General features: G+C 43.1%; 1 protein-coding gene across 1 annotated transcript in view; it reads right to left on the reverse strand.

Moving 5' to 3' along the window:
• PHF14 (PHD finger protein 14) overlaps positions 1 to 23,862 on the reverse strand; it is a 171,969-nt gene that overhangs the window by 132,099 nt on the left and 16,008 nt on the right. Inside the window, exon 5 of the mRNA XM_056522951.1 lies at positions 15,475 to 15,634. Coding sequence (XP_056378926.1) covers positions 15,475 to 15,634 — 160 coding nt within the window. The remainder of the gene's footprint in view (positions 1 to 15,474; positions 15,635 to 23,862) is intronic.

Consider the following 23,862-nt stretch of genomic DNA (forward strand, 5'->3'; position numbering starts at 1 on the left):
GATGACATTTAAAAAAAAAATAAAGACATTACCATCCCGCGCCAATATAATTCCAAAGACTGCAAGACCGCACCGCGCCGTGCTCGGGGGCCCCTCCCCATGGTGTGTGTGTAACAAAAGCTAAATACCGCACTGAAAAGAATGTCTAACCATAAAGGACTATAAGGGATAAACGGTCCTGCGAGAAACCAGAAGAGCAAATTTCTCAGCCACAAATACGTGTATTAAAAAATAAAAATAAATAAAAACCAAGCAATGATCTGTTCACCCGCTTATAACGTCCTAGCATAAATGACATTTTTCCCTGACGTTCCGCACAATTGGTTCCGATAAATGATTCGGCGCAATACGTATCTATAAGGGGGAACCAAAAGACAGAGGCAGAATTAGCTGCCACTGTTTGGACTAATGTCTCTTAATATACTAAAAAAAAAATACCGTAATAATAATAAAAAAATAAAAATAAAAAATAGAATAAAAAAAGGACTATAAATGCCGGGGGGGCAGGAGATTTTGCTTCTTTGGAGATATATGATAGGAGGTTAATATAAGCTGGGGTCCGTATCCTGCAGAGTTCAATATAAAGATACACATCTTCTACAAGCAGCTGCTTCTCTATTTAATTTGCACATTCTGTTCATGCTCCGCTGGTATATTAAATGCTGCTCCACTCTGTAGGAGTTTACTGTGATAAACCGAGCAGCTGGTGGAATCCTTCATACTGACCTTCTTCCCATCGCTCTGTGCATGTCCTGCCCATAGTAACACACGTATGCCGGTGGAAAACTATTTTTTTTCATATCAACTGGCTCCCAAAAGTTAAACAGATTTGTAAATGACTTCTATTAAAAAATAAATAAAAAGAAAATCTTAATCCTTCCAGTACTTATTAGCTGCTGAAGTTGAGTTATTTTCTGTCTGACAACAGTGCACTCTGCTGACACCTCTGTCTGTCTCAGGAACTGTCCAGAGTAGGAGCAAATCCCCATAGTAACACATTAAAGGGGTATTCCAGTGAAAAACAAATTATTTTTTTCAAATCAACTGGCTCGAGAAAGTTAAAACAGATTTGTAAATTACGTCTATTTAAAAAAAAATATTTTTTTTATCCTACCAGTACTTATCAGCTGCTGAAGTTGAGTTGTTCTTTTCTGTCTGACAACAGTGCTCTCTGCTGACATCTGTCTGTCTCAGGAACTGTCCAGAGAAGGAGCAAATCCCCATAGCAAACCTCTCCTGCTGTGGACAGTTCCTGAAACAGACAGAGGTGTCAGCAGAGAGCACTGTTGCCAGACGGGGGGGGGGGGGGGTTGGGGGGGGACTCAACTTCAGCAGCTGATAAGTACTGGAAGGATTAAGATTTTCTTTATAGAAGTAAATTACAAATCTGTTTAACTTTCTGGAGCCAGTTGATATGGAAAAAAAAATGATTTTCACTGGAGTACCCCTTTAAAAATGATGTTTTCCTACCAGATTATAGTATTCTGGCCATTTTTTTTAAATGTTTTGTTTGGTTTTTAAAGGTGTATTCTGGCCAAAGACATCTTATCCCCTATCCAAAGGATAGGGGATAAGATATCTGATCGCGGCGGTCCCACCACTGGGACCCCCACGATCTCTGTGCAGCACCCGCATTCTATTCTTGGCTGCTTTGCCTTCTTTACCTGGTCTGATTTGCTTTCTTATATTTAATTTTTTAATTTTTATTTTTTTTGTTATGTTTTTGTTTTGTCTTTTCTTTCATAAATCTGGTTTTATTAATTTCTTTTTATTTTCCGGAGAAAAAAAAAAAATGGTGCAAGCACTATTTATAAAATTGCTGTAAAATTAATTGATCACAGACGGGCCCCATGTAAGTGAATGGGGGCAGCCGGTACCTAACAGTAGTCAATTGCATCCGACCCATTTTAGGGTCCGATCGGCTCTTCTTCCTTTTTTTTTCTCTTGAGCCGATCAGACCCTGAAATGGGTCGGATGCAAATGGCAATGTGTCTTGCATCTTCAGTTTTATAATATGTCTATTTAGTTTTTTCTAGCTGGTTTTCTTTGCTTTATTTTTTTCCCCTTTTTTTTTACTTTTTTTTTGTATTTTATTTATATATTTTTTATTTTGTTTTTTTTATTGGGGTTTTTTTTTGTTATCTTTATTACCGTATATACTCGAGTATAAGCCGAGTTTTTCAGCACGATTTTTCGTGCTGAAAACACCCCCCTCGGCTTATACTCGAGTGAACTCCCCCACCCGCAGTGGTCTTCAACATGCGGACCTCCAGAGGTTTCAAAACTACAACTCCCAGCAAGCCCGGGCAGCCATCGGCTGTCCGGGCTTGCTGGGAGTTGTAGTTTTGAAACCTCCGGAGGTCCGCAGGTTGAAGACCACTGCGGCCTTCAACATCATCCAGCCCCTCTCACCCCCTTTAGTTCTGAGTACTCACCTCCGCTCGGCGCTGGTCCGGTCCTGCAGGGCTGTCCGGTAAGGAGGTGGTCCGGTGAGGAGGTGGTCCGGGCTGCTATCTTCACCGGGGAGGCCTCTTCTAAGCGCTTCGGGCCCGGCCTCAGAATAGTCACGTTGCCTTGACAACGACGCAGATGCGTCGTTGTCTAGGCAACGGCTCTATTCCGGGCCGGAAGCGCGGAGAAGAGGCGCCCCCGGTGAAGATAGCAGCCCGGACCACCTCCTCACCGGACCACCTCCTCACCGGACAGCCCTGCAGGACCGGACCAGCGCCGAGCGGAGGTGAGTACTCAGAACTAAAGGGGGTGAGAGGGGGCTGGATGATGTTGAAGGCCGCAGTGGTCTTCAACCTGCGGACCTCCGGAGGTTTCAAAACTACAACTCCCAGCAAGCCCGGACAGCCGATGGCTGCCCGGGCTTGCTGGGAGTTGTAGTTTTGAAACCTCTGGAGGTCCGCAGGTTGAAGACCACTGAGGGCGAATGATGAGAAGAGGATGATGAAGGGGGGGGGGGGTGTGGGGATGATGAAGGGGGGTGGGGATGATGAAGGGGGGGGGGGTGTGGGATGATTACAAGGGGATGATGAAGGGGGGATGTGTGGGATGATAAGGGGATGTGTGGGATGATGACAAGGGGATGATGAAGGGGGGATGTGTGGGATGATAAGGGGATGTGTGGGATGATGACAAGGGGATGTGTGGGATGATGACAAGGGGATGATGAAGGGGGGATGTGTGGGATAAGGGGATGTGTGGGATGATGACAAGGGGATGATGAAGGGGGGATGTGTGGGATGATGACAAGGGGATGATGAAGGGGGGATGTGTGGGATGATAAGGGGATGTGTGGGATGATGACAAGGGGATGATGAAGGGGGGATGTGTGGGATGATGACAAGGGGATGATGAGGATGTTAATGACGGGTCTGGATGATGACAGGGGGGGATGAGGTATTTCCCACCCTAGGCTTATACTCGAGTCAATAACTTTTCCTGGGATTTTGGGTTGAAATTAGGGGTCTCGGCTTATACTCGGGTCGGCTTATACTCAAGTATATACGGTAATTCATTTATTTTGCTTTTTGTTTTTCTTTGTTTTCTTTATCTGATCGTATTTACTTTTTTAATTTGGTTTTATATTTTTAATTTAGGTTTTCTTTAGGCTAGGGTTCACATCAGCATTGTGGACCTCTGTAAGGCTTCCATTACACTGCCGTTCGGATCCGCCTCCGTTAAGGCACAAAAAGAAAAAAAAGTGCCTGACGGACGTTCTCCAAAGGGGCACAAAGTCAGTGTGAAAGGGGTTTAGGAAAGCTCTGTTACAACAGCTGAATAACGGTCCTGAGACGGAGGGTGTCATAGCCGATATAATTGGAACCCAACAGATCTTATTCACTTCGAATGGCGTCCGTTTGGGGTTTTCATTATATGTGTTATTTTGCAAGTTTTAGCAGAGAAAAAAACCTCTGTGCTAAAGTCCCGTAATTTTAGCGGAGTCAACAAACAGAGCTCCATAACGGTGCTAGGAACTCTGATGTAAACATAGCCTTAGCTGCTTTTCATTGCTTTCTTTTTTTTTACTTTTTTTAGCAGGTTAGTTTTTTGGTTTTATCTTTATTAATCTTTCCTTTGTTTTCTTTATCTGGTCTTATTATTCTTTTTATGCTTGATTTTGTACTTTTAGCTTTTGTTTATGTCTGTTTGGTTTTGTTTATTTTGGTCTTATTTTATTCATTTATTTGTTCTCATTTGGATTACTTATTTTTTTATATTTTTTTCATCTTTGTTCTTTATGTTTAATTATATTCATTTTTCATTGATTTTTGGTTGGTCTTTTATTTGTTTTTGTTTTTTCTTGTCTGGTTGTCTTTATTTCTTTATCTTAGGTTACCGTATTTATTTATTTTAATTTACTTATTTGTTTTTCACCCTTGGTTGCTTTTTGCTTTTCTTTTTTCCTCCTCTTTATTTAACCTTATTTTAACTTACGGTATTTCCTTTTTTCCCTTTTTTTTTATCTAGCTTTACTTTTTCCAGCTCTCTTTATACGAGCAATGGGGGTTCTATAAGAAATTACAATCACAGATTTTGTAAAAAATGTCAGATAAAATAACATGTCCAATTACATGTCCAGTAAAATGCCAGACAACATGCCAGAAACAAAACACATTAACCAGTTAAAGTCAATACAGCGAACATAAACCAACGATGCAATTATCTTCGATATGTATGAAAGAGCAGGACAGAGGGAATTACAACGTAGGTGTGAACCCTGTACTTGTTTTTTTTTGTTGAAATTTTTTTTTTCTTTCAATATGGGACCTTCTTTTTTTGTTACCTTTCTAATGCGATACTTAATCCCCTTGTGCCATTATCCCCCCCCCCTCCATCTGCGGAGGGCCGCACTTGACGGGTGATGTCCTTCTGCGCTGTGCTGGAACCTCCACACAACGTCAGGGATGTCGCACGTCAGGCCCGGCAGCCACTGCAGCGGCCAATCCCTGCTCTACACTGACAAATACTGGCCAATGCATGGCCACTATTTGTCTGCAAATTACCGTACCCCTGCATAACCCTAAGCATGCCCCTGGTTGAGAACCCCTGGTCTAAGCAGTCTATCTCCCCCACCAGCTAAGAACAATTCGACCCATCTAATCTTCCAACTATTATGAATACTATCAATAGTTCCTGGCCCTATCTTACATGAAGGATAACCTAATGCCTATCCCTATCTTATATGAAGGATAGCCTTATACCTATCTCTATCTTACATGAAGGATAGCCTTATACCTATCTCTATCTTATATTAAGGATAGCCTTATACCTATCTCTATCTTATATGAAGGATAGCCTTATGCTTATCCCTTTCTTATATGAAGGATAACCTTATACCTATCCCTATCTTATATAAAGGATAGTCTTATACCTATCCCTATGTTATATAAAGGATAGCCTTACACCTATCCCCATCTTATATGAAGGATTGCCTTATGCCTATCCCATGAAAGCTTAAAGCGCAACTGTCACCAATTTGGAACCCCCGCCCCCCGGACTACTAACATAATAGCACTGGTGATAAATACAATGCAGCCATACCTTCGCCTGCACTTTTTCTCACTTTGTCAGCCCGAAAATCAATTTATTTTGGTGGTCAGAAACAGTCAGATAGGTGTGGCCGCGGATCGCACAGCCACGCCTATCCTATCTAAGTCAGCACTGGGACCGCTGTGTGATACATACACAGGACCTAAGCGCATGCGCCCCTGCTGTTAATGACCTGCACGCGTCCCTTCCAGCGTGAATTCGCAGAGTTTGCCAGTAGGAGCCATTAAAAATGGAAGCCGTGACACCAACATAAGTTGTTTTTTAATTTTTGTTTATTTTGCTTATTATTCGCTTTTGTTCTTGTTTTGTTTTTTGTTGTTTTATTTAGGGATAATAGAAAAAAACTGCACATCAAGATTTTTTTTTAAATGGGAAAAAAAAGTCAAGGTAGAGTCGCTTCCAATTTGAGCGCAGATGCGCCATCAGCTGTTTCCCCGTGTAGACTCGCTCCCTTGTTTTGGTGGCACATGGTCCAAAATCTTGTAATTAAGACAAATTGGGTAATCAGAGAAGAATAATCCTTCCTTTTAGTTTCTCATCTATTTCACTTACAGCGATGATGACAGATGTTGAATTAGACAGCGAGCGAGGAGCGGAAACTACAGCAGGGCCGGCCCATCGTAAAAAGATAGCAGTGTAAACAGCATTGCAAAAAAAATATATATATATATGGAGATGTTTTTATGTATCTACACAAGTTACCTTTTGCATAATGCTTTTGTATATGTTCCCTTATATACTAATAAACTGTTATCCAACCTGTCATTCTCCAACTTTTGCAAAAGTACAACACCCACTATGGCTTAACGTTAACCCCTTGGGGACGGAGCCCATTATGACCCTAAGGACGGGAGCATTTTTTTCAAATCTGACCTCTATCACTTTATGCATTAATAACTCTTGGATGCTTTTACTTATAAATTTGATTCAGAGATTGTTTTTTCGTGTAATATTCTACTTTATGTTAGTGATAAATTTTCGTCGATCCTTGCATCATTTCTTGGTGAAAAATTCCCAAATTTAAGAAAAAATTTGAAAATTTTGCATTTTTCTAACTTTGAAGCTCTCTGTAAGGAAAAGGGACATGTCAAATAAATTACATATTGATTTACATATACAATATGTTAACTTTATGCTTGCATTATAAAGTTGACATGTTTTTTTTACTTTTTGAAGACATCAGAGGGCTTCAAAGTATAGCAGCAATTTTCAAATTTTTCACGAAAATGTCAAAATCAGAATTTTTCAGGGACCAGTTAAGTTTTGAAGTGAATATGAGGGTCTTTTTGTTGGAAATCCCCTAAAATGGACCCCATTATGAAAACTGCACCCCTCAAAGTATTCAAAATGACATTCAAAAAGTTTGTTAACCCTTTAGGCGTTTCACAGGAATAGCAGGAAAATGGAGGTGAAAAATCAAAATCTCCATTTTTTTACACTAACATGTTATTGTAGCCCCATTTTTTTCCTTTTTACATGGGGTAAAAGGTAAAAAGGCCCCCCAAAACTTGTAATTCATTTTCTCTTGAGTAAGGAAATACCTCATGTGTGTATGTAAAGTGTTCGGCGGGTGCATTAGAGGGCTCAGAAGGGAAGGAGTGACAATAGCATTTTGGAGAGCAAATTTTGCTGAAATGGTTTTTGGGGGGCATGTCACATTTAGGAAGCCCCTATGGTGCCAGAACAGCAAAAAATAAATAAATAAATAAATAAATAAATAAATAAAAACAAGGAACAAGGAACGTAAAAGGGGTAAATTGAGTCTTTATACCCCACAGGTGATTGACGAACTTTCGTTAAAGTGGGTGTGAAAATGAAAATTTTGATTTTTAACACTAAAATGCTGGTGTTACCCCAAACTTTTCATTTTCACAAGGAGTAATAGGAGAAAATGCCCCCCAAAATTTGTAACCCCATTTCTCTCGAGTAAGGAAATACTTCATATGTGGATGCAAAGTGCTCTGTGGGTGCACTAGAGGGCTCAGAGGGGAAGGAGTGAAATTGGGCTTTTGGATAGCGAATTTTACGGAAATGTTTTTCGGGGGCATGTCGCATTTAGGAAGCACCCATGATGCCAGAACAGCAAAAGAAAAACACATGGCATACTATTTTGGAACCAACACCCCTCAAGGAACATAAGGGGTAAAGTGAGCCTTATCACCCCCTAAGGTGATTGACGAACTTTTGTTAAAGTGGGACGTAAAAATAAAAAAATATTTTCAATAAAATACTGGTGATACCACAAATTTTTCATTTTCACAAGGGGTAATGGGAGAAAAAGCCCCCAAAAATGTGTAACCCATACCTCATATGTGGATATAAAGTGCTCTGCAGGCGAATTATAACAGCGCCATTGAGCTTTTGGAGAGAGAATTTGGTTGGAATAGAAGTCGGGGGCCATGTGCATTTACAAAGCCCCCATGGTGCCAGAACAGTGGACCCCCCCCCCCCATGTGACCCCATTTTGGAGACTACACCTCTCACAGAATTTAATAAGGGGTGCAGTGAGCATTTTCACCCCACTGGCATTTGACAGAACTTTGGAACAGTGGGTTGTGCAAATTAAAAATAGAACTTTTCATTTTTACAGATGACTGTTCAAAAACACCTGTGGGGTGATGAGGCTCACTGCACCCCTTGTTACATTCCGTGAGGAGTGTAGTTTCCAAAATTGGGTCACATTTGGGTGTTTTTTTTTTTTTTTTTTTGGCGTTCATGTCAGAACTGCTGTAGCTGCCACCTAATCAGCCACCTCTGTACAAATCACCAATTTAGACCTAAAATGTACATGCGCTCTCGCACTCCTGAGCCATGTAGTTCGGCCGCAGAGCATTTTACGCCCACATATGGGGTATTTCCGTACTCGGAAGAAATTGCGTTACAAAGTTTGGGGGTCTTTTTCTCCTTTTACCACTTGTGAAAATGAAAAGTATGGGGCAACAACAGCATGTCAGTGTACTTTTATTTATATATTTTTTTTTTTTACAATAAAAGGCTGGTGTAGCCACCACGGCAGTGTTTCCCAAACAGGGTGGCTCCAGCTATTGCAAAACTCCCAGCCTGCCAGGGCAGTCAATGGCTGTCCGGCAATACTGAGGGTGGTTGTTTTGCAACAGCTGGAGGATCAGATTAGGAAACACTGCCGTATGAGATGTTTTTCATCTTTATTGGGGGGGGGGAACGTGTAAGGGTATATATGTAGTGTTTTACTTTTATTTTGTGTTAGTGTAGTGTACTGTAGTGTTTTTAGGGTACATTCGCACTGGCAGGAGTGCCGCAGCTCAAACTTTTAGAAGGAAACGCACTGTAGACCTCCAGCAGTTGCAAATATACAACTCCCTGAATGCACTGACAGACCGTACATGCTCAGTGTTTCCCAACCAGTGTGCCTACTGCTGTTGCAAAACTACAACTCCCAACATGCACTGACAGATGAAAGGCATGCTAGGAGTTGTAGTTATGCAACAACTGGGGAAGAATAGTTCGGAGACTGCTAAGTAGTGATCTCCAAACTGTTGCAAAACTACAACTCCAAGTAAGCCCAGACTGTCCTGGCATGCTGGGAGTTGTAGTTCTGCAACACATGAAGGGCCAGATATTGCAGAACTACACCGCTTAGCATCCCTGGCTGTCTAGGCATGCTGGGTGTTGTAGTTTTGCAACATCTGGAGGGCTACAGTTTGGAGACCACCATATAGTGGTCTCCAAACTGTGCCACTTTACATGTTGCAAAACTACAACTCCCAGCATGCCCAGACAGTCAGTGCATGCTGGGCGTGGTAGTTTTGCAACATCTGGAGGACCACAGTTTGGAGACCACTACACAGTGGTCTCCAAACTGTGGCCCTCCAGCTGTTGCAAAACTACAACACCCAGCAGGTCCAGACAGCCTTTGTCTGGGCATGCTGGGAGTTGTAGTTTTGCAACTTTTAGGCCACAGTGGAGATCACTTACCGGCAATCTACACAGCAGCCTCCTCCACCGCAGCACTTTCCGTCCGCATTCATCCTGCCGCGCACGATGTCGCTGCTCCGCCGGTAAGCTGGCCATGCTCCCCCCCTCGCCGAACTTGGTTCCCCCTGCTCTGCCCGGACTTCGATCGGTGGACAGAACGGGGGAAATTAACTTTAACACCTCCCCCCCGGCCCCAACTGCCACTGGTCGGTTAGTCTTGACCGACCAATGGCAGGGGATAAGAGGAGGTGGCCCCACTGCCACCTCGTTCCTATCCTTTAGCATGGTCGGATCTGTCCGATCACTGATATTTTCCAGGCAACCCAATTGGCCCGGAATCGCAGCAAATTGCCGGTCTGAACTGACCGACATGGAGAGGTCTCAGGATCCACCCTAGGCATTGCCACGGGATGTCTGCTGATAGATATCAGCAGTCATCCCGGTCCGATCACCGCCCTGCGAGCGGTGGTGATCGGAAATACAGAGGGCATACAGATACGCCCTTCGTCCTTAAGTACAGGACGCGAGGGAGTACCTGTACTCCCTCCGTCTCCAACAGGTTAAAGAGTACCTGTCATCAAGCCATATTTTTTAAACAAACTCAGATTATATTTCCTAACACCCCTCCTCCCCTTAAAAAAAAAAAACAATTCTGAGCTTTAAAAAGCTGTGTATTATACCTTTGCCCTTACTCCAATTGTGTGAGCTCCCGGCAGGAGAAAGTGGGCGTCCCTGCAGGCGCAACATCACTGAAGCCTGTGAGAGCTGTGCCTCGCCATGCCCCGCATGCACTTCCTGAGTTTGGTCTCCTGCCAGGACGGGAGGAGACCAAACTAACTGTTTGACTTGCGGCAGGGAACAGAACAGAGCCACCTAGTGGCAGTTTTTTCAACCACATTCAAAACATATAAAAGGTTGAGAATTTTAACAGTAAGTAAATAGCAAAGTGTCCTATAATTACATAAGGAACAATATATTAAAAGTTTACATTGGTGACAGGTACTCTTTATAATTCAGGTTACATTTACATATTAATAACATTTACATACTAATTTAACGATACATTTATTTATCCCTACAGTGGCTTAGAGTGTGCCACCCCATCCTACAACCTACATAGGCTTTAATAGGGCATAAAATAGGATTGGCAAGTTTAGACCACCCCATCACTCCCCTCCCAAATGGAGCCCCGACAATCTTTGTGCAGAAGTGACTTTATAATTTTTCAACTTCCCACACAATGAAAGCAAGAAGAAGAGCTGTAGTATAAAGTATGGGAGGGACAAAGCAATAGCTAGAGCCTCTAAAGCAGAGTTTTGGATGTCCGAGCATGCTGGGAGTTGTAGTTTTGCCACAGCTGGAGGAACTTTGGTTGAGAAACACTGCTTAAGAGAGTCAAGAGGTGGCACCAAAGACAGGTATGTAGCCAGGGACCCTTAACCCCTTAATGACCAAGGACGTATATTTACATCCTTGGCCGGCTCCCGCGATATAACACGGGGTCACGCGGTGACCCCGTGTCATATCGGGTCTAATAGCGCACGGCAGCGATTGCGGTGCCGCGCACTATTAACTCTTTAGACGCGGCGTTCAAAGTTGAACACCGCGTCAATCGAAAGTGAAAGCTTCCCGGCTGCTCAGTGGGGCTGATCGGGACCACCGCAGTGAAAATGCGGTGTCCCGATCAGCTGGGACACGAGCGGAGGTCCTCTTACCTGCCTCCGGCGTGTCCCTTCGGCGATTGATTGCTCCAAGCCTGAGATGCAGGCTTGAGCAATTGACCGCCGATAACACTGATCAATGCAAAGCTATGGCTTTGCAGTGATCAAAGTATAAGATCAGTGTGTGCAGTGTTATAGCCCCCTATGGGAGCTATAACACTGCAAAAAAAACCTGAAAAAATAAGTTAATAAAGATCATTTAACCCTTTCCCTAATAAAAGTCCAAATCACTCCCCTTTTCCCATTAAAAAAAAAAAAAAAAGTAAATAAAAATCTAAACATATGTGGTATCGCCGCGTGCGGAAATGTCCGAACTATAAAAATATATCAGTCCAAAATAACGTATTTTTGGTCACTTTTTATATCATGAAAAAATGAATAAAAAGTGATCAAAACGTCCAATCAATACAAAAATGGTACCGCTAAAAACTTGAGATCACGGCGAAAAAAATGAGCCCTCATATCGCCCCCATACGCGGTAAAATAAAAAAGTTATAGGGGTCAGAATATGACAATTTTAAACGCATACATTTTCCTGCATGTAGATATGATTCTTTTCCAAAGTACGACAAAATCAAACTTGTATAAGTATCATTTTAACCGTATGGACCTACAGAATAAAGATTTTACTGAAAAATGTACTGCGTAGAAACGGAAGCCCCCAAAAGTTACAAAATGGCATTTTTTCTTCAATTTCTTCGCATAATTATTTTTTTTGTTTCGCTATAGATTTTTGGGTGCCAGAAAGTTAAACAGATTTGTAAATGACTTCTATTAAAAAAATCTTTACCCTTCCAGTACTTATTAGCAGCTGTACGCTACAGAGGAAATTCTTTTCTTTCTGCATTTCTTTTTGGTCTTGTCCACAGTGCTCTCTGCTGACCCCTCTGTCCGTGTCAGGAACTGTCCAGAGCAGCATAGGTTTGCTATGGGGATTTTCTCCTGCTCTGGACAGTTCTTGATACGGGCACCAGGTGTCAGCAGAGAGCACTGTGGACAAGACAAAAAAGAAATTCAAAAAGAAAAGAACTTCCTCTGTAGCATACAGCTGCTAAAAAGTACTGAAAGGATAAAGATTTTTTTTTAAATAGAAGTCGTTTACAAATCTGTTTAACTTTCTGGCACCAGTTGATAAAAAAAAAAAAAAAAAAAAAAGTTTTCCACCGGAGTACCGCCTTTACAGGAGATCGTGGGGGTCCCAGCAGTCGGAACCCCCAGAATCAGACACTTATCCCCTATTCTGTGCCCTATTCTCATCCCCTATTCAGTTCCCCAGAGTACTCCTTTAAAGAGGGGCTGTCTAGTGCCGAAAGATCAATGTCATACAATGTCTTCTGTTCAGGATCCTCCTTTCTTGGCCAGAGTGGGAGTGGCTATAAAGAGCATCTATAGCAGTGTTTTCCAACCAAGGTGTCTCCAGCTGTTGCAAAACGACAACTCCCAGCATGCCCGGACAGCCGAAGGCTGTCCGGGCATGCTGGGAGTTGTCGTTTTGCAACAGCTGGAGGCACCCTGGTTGGGAAACACTGGTCTATAGTATTGGAGGACCTGTCCTGTCCTGTTTTAAAAAGACAGCTCGATGTAATGCTTCTTTTATAAAACAGCAAGTGGAGCTCACAGCAAAAAACACGAGGTTAACTGAGTAACCCGCACTCAGGGGTTAATAAAAACAGAAAATTAAAAATTAAAAAACCTTAATCCTCAGTGTCTTATCACCTATGATGACAGTGCAGTAGACATTTGGTACTATGAATATCAAGCTAATTATAGTATACAATCAACTCTTTAATATATTGTTAAAAATATTATGGACAGATCTAGGTATATTCGGTACCCCGAAACGCGTTTGGTTGTGCTGAGTTCATACTAATGAGCGGTTCACCTGCGTTTTTTTTTTTTTTACCTGCGGTCTAAAGATTCACCGGGATTCCTCTATTTGCGAAGAGGTTACAGCATAGACTATTACTGTTACTACCTATCCCACCGAGTCTGTTATACCGCAATTAGGTGGCAGAAGGACTACAATAACTAGCAGACCTTAAAAATATTCGCATTGAAGCCAAAGAGACCAGCGATACCTGTGTTATAACATCATCTGATTTACACCATCCCGTCCAGATTCTTGGGCGGACACCCTCCGGTACATCCCAGGTGCCCGATACCACCAGAGGTCAGCTGACCTGCAATCAGCTGACCGTTTACATCCACGTCACACGCCAGCGGATGCAAGCAGCGGCAGCGCTGACCGAGAGCGGGACGGATAGATTGGAGGAACGGCCTACGCATAGCGGCTAGACTCCGGTGCACGGGTGTCGCCGCTCCAGAAACAGAGAATCAACTCACCGGTGTTACACCTCCATAGACATCCAGCAGTGGTGAGTGGCACTAAGTGCCAAACTTTTCTTTCGGACAGGATCGCTGAACTTGGATATGTCTCTTTAGGTCGGATACATTCTTTCTATATAGACTTGGACTTATTTTCTTACAGCTTTTTTGCCATATGAATATTATTTTACAGCATCAGACACACCTATAGGATCGGATACATTTTTTCTTCTATAGGATCAATTGGACTGAATCATCACATACCGTATTTATCGGCGTATAACACGCACTTTTTAGGCTAAAATTTTTAGCCTAAAGTCTACCTTCGTGTTATACGCCGATAAGCCGCTGCATTCAATGATTTAAAGCGGGCGCTTTAAATCAATGAACTGCAGCGGCTTTGCAGGTGCAGAGACCGCCAGCGCTGCCGGCTTCTCTCCCCCTGCCTGTCCTGGGGTCTAGAGCCCTGCTGCCGGCCCTTCTCTCCCCCTGACTATCGGTGCCGGCGCCCCATTGCAGACAGGGGGAGAGACGGGGCAGCGGCACCCATTGCCGGCGCCGCTGCCCTGTTGCCTCCCCCATCCCCGGTTGCATAATTACCTGTTGCCGGGGTTGGGTCCTCGCTGCTTCAGGCCTCCGGTGTGCGTCCCCTGCGTCGTTGATATGCGCTATACGGCGCGGCGCAATGACGTCACTCGTCATTGCGCCGTGCAGTGCATAGCAACGACGCATGGGACGCACACCGGAGGCCTGAAGCAGCGAGGACCCGTCCCCAGCAACAGGTAATTATGCAACCGGGGATGGGGGAGGCAACGGGGCAGCGGCGCCGGCAATGGGTGCCGCTGCCCCTTCTCTCCCCCTGGCTATCGGCGCCGCTGCCCCATTGCCGGCGCCGCTTCTCTCCCCCTGGCTATCAGCGCCGGCAATGGGGAACCGGCACGATAGTCAGGGGGAGAGAACGGGCAGCGGTGCCGATAGCCAGCGGGAGAGAAGCGGTGGCAGCAGGGCTCTAGACCCCAGGAAAGGCAGGAGGAGAGAAGCGGGCAGCGACGGCCTCTCTCCCCCTGCCTTTCCTGGGGGTGTATCGGGGTATACGCATGCACACACACGCACTCTCATTTTACCAAGGATATTTGGGTAAAAAATGTTATAGGCCGATGCGTGGTATACCCCAATAAATACGGTACATAGTTTGGCAATAATATATTTGGGACAGAACATCTTTTGTTTAACCTGTAAATAAATAAAAAATATTTTTTTTTGTTTTGTATATTCAGTTTATGAGATTGTTTTTTATTTCAGGTGGACCGCATTAATAGTTTTTTATCATCTCATCAATAATTTGTATGCATTGATTACTAGTATTCTGGAATCGGCCTATCAACCACAAGAGCCCTGTGGGGGCAGATTTCCAGATAATATTTTATTATATCCAATTTTATATCTATATCTGTCCATAATATTTTTAACAATATATTAAAGAGTTGATTGTATACTATAATTAGCTTGATATTCATAGTACCAAATGTCTACTGCACATTCACCATAAGGTGATCAGACACTGAGGACTAAGGTTTTTTTTTTAATTTTTAATGCTTCTTTTATCCTGCAGAGGTGCTACAGGGAAAGTGAACACTAAAAGACAAATCACATGATCGCTGGGAACCCCACATGGGATATGGGATAAGGCTATCCTTCATATAAGATAGGGCCGGGGACTATTCATAGTATTAAGATTATTGGGCAGATTAGATGGGCCAAATGGTTCTTATCTGCCGACACATTCTATGTTTCTATCTGTATATCATCACTTCTAAGTAGGGGTGGTCCAAAGTGGAGAATCGCTTTATTATGCCAACTTCTATATGAACGGTAAGAAACACGTAAGAGACAATCAACTCATCAGCCATCTCACCTTCCGGCATCAGTCTCCTTAAATATACCATCCTGGTTTGGGCAGAGCTCACAGCTGGGCGTCACACCACATTTACAGGCATCACAAAACCAGGGCTCTGTAGAATTCTCTGAAGCGGAGCTCATAATGGAGTCGCTCTCTCCATCCACACCATAACAGCCTGAAAAATAAGAATAAACCATTACTACATAGACACGTGTCATCTATGGAAGACTAGATTAGGGAGTACAGCTCTGGAGTATAATACAGGATATAACTCAGGATCAGTATAGGATAAGTAATGTAATGTATGTACACAGTGACCTCACCAGCAGAATAGTGAGTACAGCTCTGGAGTATAATACAGGATATAACTCAGGATCAGTATAGGATAAGTAATGTAATGTATGTACACAGTGACCTCACCAGCAGAATAGTGAGTACAGCTCTGGAGTATAATACAGGATATAACTCAGGATCAGTACAGGATAAGTAATGTAATGTATGTACACAGTGACCTCACCAGCAGAATAGTGAGTACAGCTCTGGTGTATAATACAGGATATAACTCAGGATCAGTACAGGATAAGTAATGTAATGTATGTACACAGTGACCTCACCAGCAGAATAATGAGTACAGCTCTGGGGTATAATACAGGATATAACTCAGGATCAGTACAGGATAAGTAATGTAATGTATGTACACGGTGACCTCACCAGCAGAATAGTGAGTACAGCTCTGGGGTATAATACAGGATATAACTCAGGATCAGTACAGGATAAGTAATGTAATGTATGTACACGGTGACCTCACCAGCAGGATAGTGAGTACAGGTCTGGAGTATAATACAGGATATAACTCAGGATCAGTATAGGATAAGTAATGTATGTACACAGTGACCTCACCAGCAGAATAGTGAGTACAGCTCTGGAGTATAATACAGGATATAACTCAGGATCAGTACAGGATAAGTAATGTAATGTATGTACACAGTGACCTCACCAGCAGAATAGTGAGTACAGCTCTGGAGTATAATACAGGATATAACTCAGGATCAGTACAGGATAAGTAATGTAATGTATGTACACAGTGACCTCACCAGCAGAATAGTGAGTACAGCTCTGGGGTATAATACAGGATATAACTCAGGATCAGTACAGGATAAGTAATGTAATGTATGTACACAGTGACCTCACCAGCAGAATAGTGAGTACAGCTCTGGAGTATAATACAGGATATAACTCAGTATCAGTACAGGATAAGTAATGTAATGTATGTACACAGTGACCTCACCAGCAGAATAGTGAGTACAGCTCTGGAGTATAATACAGGATATAACTCAGGATCAGTACAGGATAAGTAATGTAATGTATGTACACAGTGACCTCACCAGCAGAATAGTGAGAGATGTGGAGTATAATGCAGGATAAGTGATGTACATACACCGTATATAAACTGCAGATTGGTGAACATACAGCTTAAGATTCAATTGTGCGGCACAACATGTAATCCAAGTGAAGCCAGTGTGTAAACATTTTCACATCTCAAATGGAAAAAAAAAATAATAATGTTAAAGGTTTAGTAAAAGTAATTTACTTTGTTATTTTATTATTATTATTTTTTTTTTTTACTAAACCAGAACACAGTTTTCCCCAAATGAAAACATATTTTGCTTGAAGGTTGAAAAGCATTTATTTTCCTCTCAAGCACAAAATAACACAGACAAAGAGGAAAAGTAATTGGGAAATATTAACATTCAATAAAAGAAATGAACATGAATGTATAAATTGAACCATTTGATATTAATTTGTCCGGCACACAAATGTTCTTTATTCATCTGCTCTCCGAAATTATATGTTGTGATTTGACTTTTGTAATTGCCTTTTGGAACACAAAATGGGCGCAAAATTATCTGTCAATTCAGACGCTTACCAGAACGACAATGAATGAATGTATAGGTTACCAGGGTAAGACAGAGAGGACCGAGCGAGTTTAAAGAAGTAGGACACCTAAACAGGGACCTGAGGTTTTCTCAGTGCAAGCAAAGAAAATGCTACCTATTGTCTGAATCGTAGATTGCCCCATTTCCCCTGAGGATGTCACTTTGTGCAGGGAAACATGTTGGGCACTTTATCATGTTTTAAAAGCAGCTCGGATTCCGCTTTAGTGCACTACCGGCTGAAATCATTCCTTGATGTACGGGCCCCCAATGCAACATGCAAAGATTTTTGATCTAGCCCTAAACACACCAGAAGAGCACTATGCTAGATCATAGGATGAACACTAACTCATCCTAGTATTATTATTTCGTTATATGGTGCTATCACTTGTCAGTGCATTGGACATAAGAATTACAGAAAGATAATATATTAAATTTGAGTAGTCGTATTAGTCCAGTGATGCAGATGCAAATCAAAAATACAACATTTTTTGATTTGCATATACATATATATACACTTTTATAATCTGGATGAATCGGATCAGGTGTGGGGCACTGGCATCACGCACATTGGGCAGGCTAAGTAGTGCTGCAATTTTTTGTATACAGGGATGTGGAAATCCTATCGCCTGATAAGTAGTTTTGGGCGCCGGGCAGGTGAATTGTTCATAGATTTAGCCCTGTATTTTTCGGTAATGCCGGTGTGAGGCGCAGAAGCCGATGCAAGTCTGCACCTCACACCCGCGCTCAGAGTGTATGTAGGGGGCGGCAGCACCCAGCTGATTTCAGTAGCCAGGGGCCGCTGCTCAGAGAACCCCCCCTGCCTGTCTTTGTGATTGTAGATGGGATCAGCCCCGTGCAGTGCAGTCTGTCCTCCTTCACATACAGAAATCCTCCCCAGCCCCATGCAGTGCAGTCTGTCCTCTCTCTCTCCCCCCCCCCCCCCCCTGCTCAGTGTTTTCCCCGTGCAAACTTGCAGCCCCTCCGTGGTAGATTAGGTCCTGGGGAGACAGAGCAGGGGGAGGGGGATGGAGCTGTGTGTGGGGGAGGGGAGGAGCTGTGTACCGAGCTGTGTTCGTCCTCGCTCTCCCCCTGCTTCTTGTGTAATGTAGAGAGGGGGGTGTGAAGCTCAGGTGAGGAGGCAGAGCATGCAGGCGGCGGGAAGGGTGGTTGTATATGTATGTAATGTATGATTAGGGGGGGTGTATCAGTGGCACGTGTATGTATGATGTGTGCATATGTATGGTGTGAGTATGTGTGTGTGTATGATGTGTGTATGATGTCTGTGTATATATGATGTGTGTATGATGTCTGTGTATATATGATGTGTATATGACGTGTGTATGATGTCTGTGCATATATGATGGGTGCATATATGTGTGTATGATGTCTGTGTCTGTGAGATGTGTGTATGATGTCTGTGTATATATGATGTGTGTATGATGTGTGTGCATGATGTCTGTGTATATATGACGTGTGTATGATGTCTGTGTATATATGACGTGTGCATGATGTGTGTCTGAGATGCGTGTATGATGTCTGTGTAATGTGTGTATGATGTCTGTGTGATGTCTGTGTTTATATGATGTGTGTATGATGTCTGTGTGTATATGATGTGTGTATGATGTCTGTGTATATATGATGTGTATATATGATGTCTGTGTGATGTCTGTGTTTATATGATGTGTGTATGATGTCTGTGTATATATGATGTGTGTATGATGTCTGTGCATATGATGTCTGTGTATATATGATGTATGATGTCTGTGTGTATATGATGTGTGTATGATGTCTGTGTGTATATGATGTGTGTATGATGTCTGTATGACGTCTGTGTATATGTGATGTGTGTATGACGTCTGTGTATATGTGATGTGTGTATGACGTCTGTGTATATGTGATGTGTGTATGATGTCTGTGTATATATGATGTGTGTATGATGTCTGTGTATATATGATGTGTGTATGATGTCTGTGTATATATGATGTGTATATATGATGTGTATATATGATGTGTGTATGATGTCTGTGTATATATGATGTGTATATATGATGTGTGTATGATGTCTGTGTCTGAGATGTGTGTATGATGTCTGTGTGTATATGATGTGTGTATGATGTCTGTGTGTATATGATGTGTGTATGATGTCTGTGTGTATATGATGTGTGTATGATGTCTGTGTGTATGTGATGTGTGTATGATGTCTGTGTATATGTGATGTGTGTATGATGTCTGTGTGATGTGTGTATGATGTCTGTGTGATGTCTGTGTATATATGATGTTTGTTTGATGTCTGTGTATATATGATGTGTGTATGATGTCTGTGTATATATGATGTGTGTATGATGTCTGTGTATATATGATGTGTGTAGGATGTCTGTGTATATATGATGTGTGTATGATGTCTGTGTATGTATGATGTGTGTATGATGTCTGTGTATATATGATGTGTGTATGATGTCTGTGTATATATGATGTGTGTATGATGTCTGTGTATATATGATGTGTGTATGATGTCTGTGTATGTATGATGTGTGTATGATGTCTGTGTATGTATGATGTGTGTATGATGTCTGTGTATATATGATGTGTGTATGATGTCTGTGTATATATGATGTGTGTATGATGTCTGTGTATATATGATGTGTGTAGGATGTCTGTGTATATATGATGTGTGTATGATGTCTGTGTATGTATGATGTGTGTATGATGTCTGTGTATGATGTGTGTATATGAATGGTGTGAGTGTATGATGTCTGTGTATATATATATATATATATATGATGTGTGTATGAGGTCTGTGTATATATGATGTGTGTATGATGTCTGTGTATGTATGATGTGTGTATGATGTCTGTGTATATATGATGTGTGTATGATGTCTGTGTATATATGATGTGTGTATGATGTCTGTGTATATATGATGTGTGTATGATGTCTGTGTATGTATGATGTGTGTATGATGTCTGTGTATATATGATGTGTGTATGATGTCTGTGTATATATGATGTGTGTATGATGTCTGTGTATATATGATGTGTGTATGATGTCTGTGTATGTATGATGTGTGTATGATGTCTGTGTATATATGATGTGTGTATGATGTCTGTGTATGTATGATGTGTGTATGATGTCTGTGTATATATGATGTGTGTATGATGCGCAAGCACCGGCCTGACGAAGTGCTTCGGCACGTAAACGGTCCGTCGCCGTCTTGAATACCCCCTGCGTCTTTACCATCTTCCTCCTCTGCATGTAACCCATGTGTACAAAGCTACAATAAAGAAGCCTCTGATTGAAAATACCCGGTGAGTGCTCCGCAGATCTTATTTCATGAAAAAAAATGAACTACATCACACATATCTTAACCTATCTAAATGCCCCCCTATGTTAGAGGTGGGAGATTAGATCAGAGATTTATGGAAGGGATAGGTTTTAGATAGGAAATTATCCGTGGAGACATATCAGGGGATCAGGTCAGAGAAGTAAGAAGAGGAGAGGACAGGAGGAGGATCAGAGATTACGTGAGGGAAGGTAGTGGGGGATCAGGTCAGACAAGTACGAGGGGGAAAATTGTGGACTTGAGATTACGCGCGTGTGCGGGTATAAAATCAGAGAGATGGAGGGGATCAATATCACACAAGGGTAAGTATTGGGAGATTAGAGAAGAAATGTAGGAGGGGGACAGGTTTACAGAGTGAAGGGATTCCCAGAGGGAAGAATGTGCACGATTGTTAGATGGGAGGTTATCAGGAATGGTGTTGCAGTAGTCCAGGAGGGAGAAGATGATGGCGCAGCTCTACAATTTTTATTGTTGACTTGGGTTTGTGGAAAGGTCAGTTTCCGGATTTAAAGCCTATGTCTTACGTTCAAATCCTGCCCATTATACAGATCGGGCACAGAGAGTCGCATTCCATGCTGGGCAGTTCAGCTACTGTACGACACCCGGAGAGTTCCCTGAATTATTTTTATTTATTTTTTCTATTAGGGCTCGTGCACGGAACTCACCAGTTGTCATACGATTGTCTCAGCCACTGTATCACCAGTATGAATCACATCTCTCCATGCCCTTCCTAAAGAATCGGCAGGAGATAAACTTTAGAGGTACACTTTAAGGTTACTCCTAGACTTATGAAGCTGGGCAAAACGCTGACCCATGAATGGCGACTGATGGAAATATGACAAATTTGGTTTTGCGAATGCTTTTTAATAAGGTTTCCTAGCTGGCTCTGTTTGTCTTCAGCTTCTCATAATTCACATTATATTCCAAGTTCTGTGTTAAAAACAATTGGCGAATCATTAAATTTTTATTAGATTATCAGATAAATTAAATTTTGCAATATCTTTAGTAGAGACATCCATGAGTTAATTTCTACCATACATTACAACTGCTATATAGGTTTGATGCACTTGTGGGAATCCTGGCGCAGCAGCACTGATCACGGCACTTATGGAGTTTATAGAGTAACGTCTCACACAAGCAGAGAAGCCAGGGAACGCTGACATGAGCGAGAACATGCACAAGACATATTTCTATAGACACGCTGCAATCAAGATGTCAAAAGTAGTGACAACAACGGCTGAGGCTCTGCGCCATGACATACCAGCGCCAGCGGCTTGGCACAAACAGATCTGTCTGAGTGATAGGTCAAGGAAGAGGCTTTCATCCTCAAGACTGATCCTGTCGGATAAGGATGTCTTAAATAGCATTTATACGATCCTTGAATGCAGCTCAACTTAATAAAGTAAAGTAAAATACATTTTTTACCTCTATTTTGAAGGGAAAAAAAAAACTGAGGGAAGGGAGGGGATTTACAGTTCCCACACGACCCCACAGACCATAGATGCAGCACTGCATACTGATAATATGTTGTATTATAAAACCGGTGTCCTTCCACAGTTACCAAGTACTGCAGCACTTCACTTTTCTCAGGCTCATCAAAATGCACCTGTAAAACTTTCACTCTTTGGTTTGGACATGGAGACATAGTCAATGCTGGGATGTTAGGTTGGCTGAAGCAACCGTATGAGGCCCAACGCAACCGTATGAGGCCCAACGAGGTCCATGCACATGTCCTATTCATTTAAAAAGAGCTCATGCACTGAACTTTCTAGGCATCTGCAATTGCCTCAGCAATCTTCAGTTCGGGATCTCCATGCCTAAACTGAAGAACAGCCAGGAGATGAGGTGTACAGAAAATCTTTAATGGAATACCAGAACTAAATAACTGCTAAGTGGCACAGCCCACTTTTCTCTGTCTGGCACTAATCAGTATGGTGAACACAGGACGGGGAGGGAAGCTGAGCGCCTGTTGGGGAGGGAAGCTGAGCGCCTGTTGGGGAGGGAAGCTGAGCGCCTGTTGGGGAGGGAAGCTGAGCGCCTGTTGGGGAGGGAAGCTGAGCGCCTGTTGGGGAGGGAAGCTGAGCGCCTGTTGGGGAGGGAAGCTGAGCGCCTGTTGGGGAGGGAAGCTGAGCGCCTGTTGGGGAGGGAAGCTGAGCGCCTGTTGGGGAGGGAAGCTGAGCGCCTGTTGGGGAGGGAAGCTGAGCGCCTGTTGGGGAGGGAAGCTGAGCGCCTGTTGGGGAGGGAAGCTGAGCGCCTGTTGGGGAGGGAAGCTGAGCGCCTGTTGGGGAGGGAAGCTGAGCGCCTGTTGGGGAGGGAAGCTGAGCGCCTGTTGGGGAGGGAAGCTGAGCGCCTGTTGGGGAGGGAAGCTGAGCGCCTGTTGGGGAGGGAAGCTGAGCGCCTGTTGGGGAGGGAAGCTGAGCGCCTGTTGGGGAGGGAAGCTGAGCGCCTGTTGGGGAGGGAAGCTGAGCGCCTGTTGGGGAGGGAAGCTGAGCGCCTGTTGGGGAGGGAAGCTGAGCGCCTGTTGGGGAGGGAAGCTGAGCGCCTGTTGGGGAGGGAAGCTGAGCGCCTGTTGGGGAGGGAAGCTGAGCGCCTGTTGGGGAGGGAAGCTGAGCGCCTGTTGGGGAGGGAAGCTGAGCGCCTGTTGGGGAGGGAAGCTGAGCGCCTGTTGGGGAGGGAAGCTGAGCGCCTGTTGGGGAGGGAAGCTGAACGCCTGTTGGGGAGGGAAGCTGAACGCCTGTTGGGGAGGGAAGCTGAACGCCTGTTGGGGAGGGAAGCTGAACATCTGTTGGGGAGGGAAGCTGAACATCTGTTGGGGAGGGAAGCTGAACACTTGTTGGGAATGGGAAAAATCACTGGAGCCTGGGGACTAAGGAAACTCACCTGGTATTAATCTCACCTATGTTACTGAGACCAAGTAAGATAACATTACCTTAGACTACCATAAAGTCAAAAATGAATCCATTAAATCAATTAGTGATCAACATTTCTACCCAATAAATAAATATAGATAGATAAATAGAAAGATGGATAGATATATAGATAGATAATATTTGCAATATTGTCTACTGTAGACCACAAGAAAATTAAGCAGTACCCTATGATCTATAACTATGTGACTTCTTTAAT

Source organism: Hyla sarda, chromosome 5, assembly GCF_029499605.1.
Source record: "Hyla sarda isolate aHylSar1 chromosome 5, aHylSar1.hap1, whole genome shotgun sequence".
Classification (NCBI taxonomy): domain Eukaryota; kingdom Metazoa; phylum Chordata; class Amphibia; order Anura; family Hylidae; genus Hyla; species Hyla sarda.